At 53.8% G+C, this 2,407-nt stretch overlaps 1 protein-coding gene across 1 annotated transcript in view; it reads right to left on the reverse strand.

The window, feature by feature from the left end:
• The window catches only part of BICRA (BRD4 interacting chromatin remodeling complex associated protein), a 30,765-nt gene that overhangs the window by 20,151 nt on the left and 8,207 nt on the right, over positions 1-2,407 (reverse strand). Inside the window, exon 6 of the mRNA XM_042781234.1 lies at positions 1,514-1,627. Coding sequence (XP_042637168.1) covers positions 1,514-1,627 — 114 coding nt within the window. The remainder of the gene's footprint in view (positions 1-1,513; positions 1,628-2,407) is intronic.

A 2,407-nucleotide genomic window follows, 5' to 3' on the forward strand; every position in this document is an offset into this window, starting at 1 on the left:
GACCCACACTGCCCCGTTCATGAACAGCATCCCGACTAAATCAGTCATGGTGTGTCCATAACATCAAACAGGATACAGATGTTACAAGAAGGGAGGCCCTCTATGGGCTGGTGAACACAGGCCAATGCCTCTAGGAGCCCCAACAGCACAGATAAGCACCTGACTGCTAACCACAAGGTTGGCGGTTTGAACCCATCCAGCGGTGATCAGCTGCCTTAAAGATTACAGCCAGGCAAACCCCATGGGGCAGTTCTACTCCGTCATGTGGGGTCACTAGGAGCCCCAACAGCACTGCACAACCCGCACAGCTCTACTTCCGAAAACCAGCCGCTGAAAGCCCTGCAGTTCTTCTCTGACACACGGGGCACCATGAGCTGGGACTGACTCGACGGCCACGGGTCGGCAAACGACACGCCACAGGCCAAAGCCAAGAACGGTTTCCACATTTTCTAAGTGGCTGGAAAAATCAAACTAAGAGTATTTTGTGACTCAGGAAAACTGTATGAAACTCACATTGAATAAAGTCTTAGAGAACAAAGACATGCTCAGTCGCTCGTGTGTGATCTATGACTACTTTCCGCCAGGAAGCCTCAAATATCTACAGCCTGGCTCTTTACGGAAGAGTTTGCTGGTGTCTGGCTTTTTGTTTTCTTTTACTTACATGGTGTTTTCAACATTTCCGACCCTGTTCTGAGCACCTTCCATGTATTAACCCCTTAAATCCTACCAGCAACCCAGAAGTAGACGCTATCGTCAACCTCATCTTACAGGGCAGGAAACTGAGGCCCACAGAGGTCACAGGGGCTGTAAGGGGCACAGCCGGGGTCTGAACCTGCAAAGCCAGGCTCCAGGTTCCGTGTCCTCATCTGCCATGTCACACCAGCACCAATTCTCCCAGGCAGCGGCAAACCACACCGAGTGACAACGGCTCAGGGTCATTTTAGCGGGTTCCGACCAGCACTTAAAAGTGGAACCTGCCACCAGTGTTCGCTGTGGCACTTTTCACCGTAGCCAAAGGCAGACACAACCCACACATCCATCGACAGACGAACAGGCTCATGCAGTGTGGTCCATACACACAACGGGGTATTTCTTAGACACAAAGAGAAATGCAGGCTGGCTTCAGGCTGCCACACAGATGAACGGCGAGGACATGATGCTGAGTGGTCAGTCAGTCGCCAGAGGACACACGCTGTTTGATCCCACTGACAGGAAACAAACAAACGCACAGGAGCCAAAGCTCACGAAAGGCGACCAGGAATGGGCAGGCGGGCGAGGGGCAGTTTTGCTTAGGGGTCGGTGAGTTGACGTTCGCAGCGGCGGGATATTTTGGAAAAGGATGGTGAGCAAGGCTGCAGGACACAAAGAACGTGGATCTGCAGCCTTGACCGTGGCGGCACTGGTGAGAATGGTGCGGGGGATGTCTCTCACTTGACCATGGTGGCACTTGTGAGGACGGTGCAGGGGACGCCTCGCACTGTCGTATGTGAGGTCAGCAAGAGTCGGCACCCACCCAGCAGTCACGAGCCAGCTGACGTTGCTTGTCTAAGCACAGAAAAGAAGCAGCCCTGGTGGTGCAACGGTTCAGTGCTGACGGAGAGGTTGGTGGTTTGAACCCTCTCAGTGGCTCCGCGGGAGTGAAGACCTGGAGAGCTGCTCCCAGAAAGATGACAGCCGAGGAAACCCTACGTGGCAGCCCTACTCCGTTGCATGGAGTCACCGTGAGTTGAGTCGACTCCACGGCACCTACAATACCACGTAGGGGTGAAGAAACACAAGAACCTGGCCTGCAGAGCAAAGACCAAACCACACCCACTGCCATGGAGTCCATTCCGACTCTCAGCACCCCTAGAGGACAGACTGGAAATGCTCCACAGGGTTTCCAAGGCTGTCAATCTTCACAGAAGCAAAGACCAAACCACACCCACTGCCATGGAGTCCATTCCGACTCACAGCGCCCCTAGAGGACAGACTGGAACTGCACCACAGGGTCCCAAGGCTGTCAATCTTTACAGAAACAGACTGACTCATCTTTCTCCTACAGAGTGGCTGGTGGGTTCCAACTTGACTTTTGGTTAGCAGCTGAATGCTTTAGCCACTGTGCCACCAGAGCCCCTTAGAGAAGAAAGCCAGGAGCCTAAAACTCTTCAGTTAGGCTTTCACGCCATACCTTCTTGTGGCTTTTGAAAAGTGAACTACTGGAATGTGTTACTCAGCTGGGTATGAAAGTGTAACTGAGAAGTAAGTGTCCCTGTGTGTCCTGTGTCCCCACTAGAGTGTGAGCTCGCTGGGCTGGCCTGGGCCGCCAGCCCCACATCTGTCAGGGACACTGGAAATCTCTGAGAGAGCAAAGGAGCGAGGTTCCCAAGTCAGCGGGACAGAGGCCGGGGGGAGAGCCAGAGCGCGG

The sequence above is a fragment of the Orycteropus afer genome, unplaced genomic scaffold (assembly GCF_000298275.1).
Source record: "Orycteropus afer afer isolate SDZICR_OR568_19922 unplaced genomic scaffold, OryAfe1.0 scaffold00099, whole genome shotgun sequence".
In the NCBI taxonomy this organism is placed as follows: Eukaryota; Metazoa; Chordata; class Mammalia; order Tubulidentata; family Orycteropodidae; genus Orycteropus; species Orycteropus afer.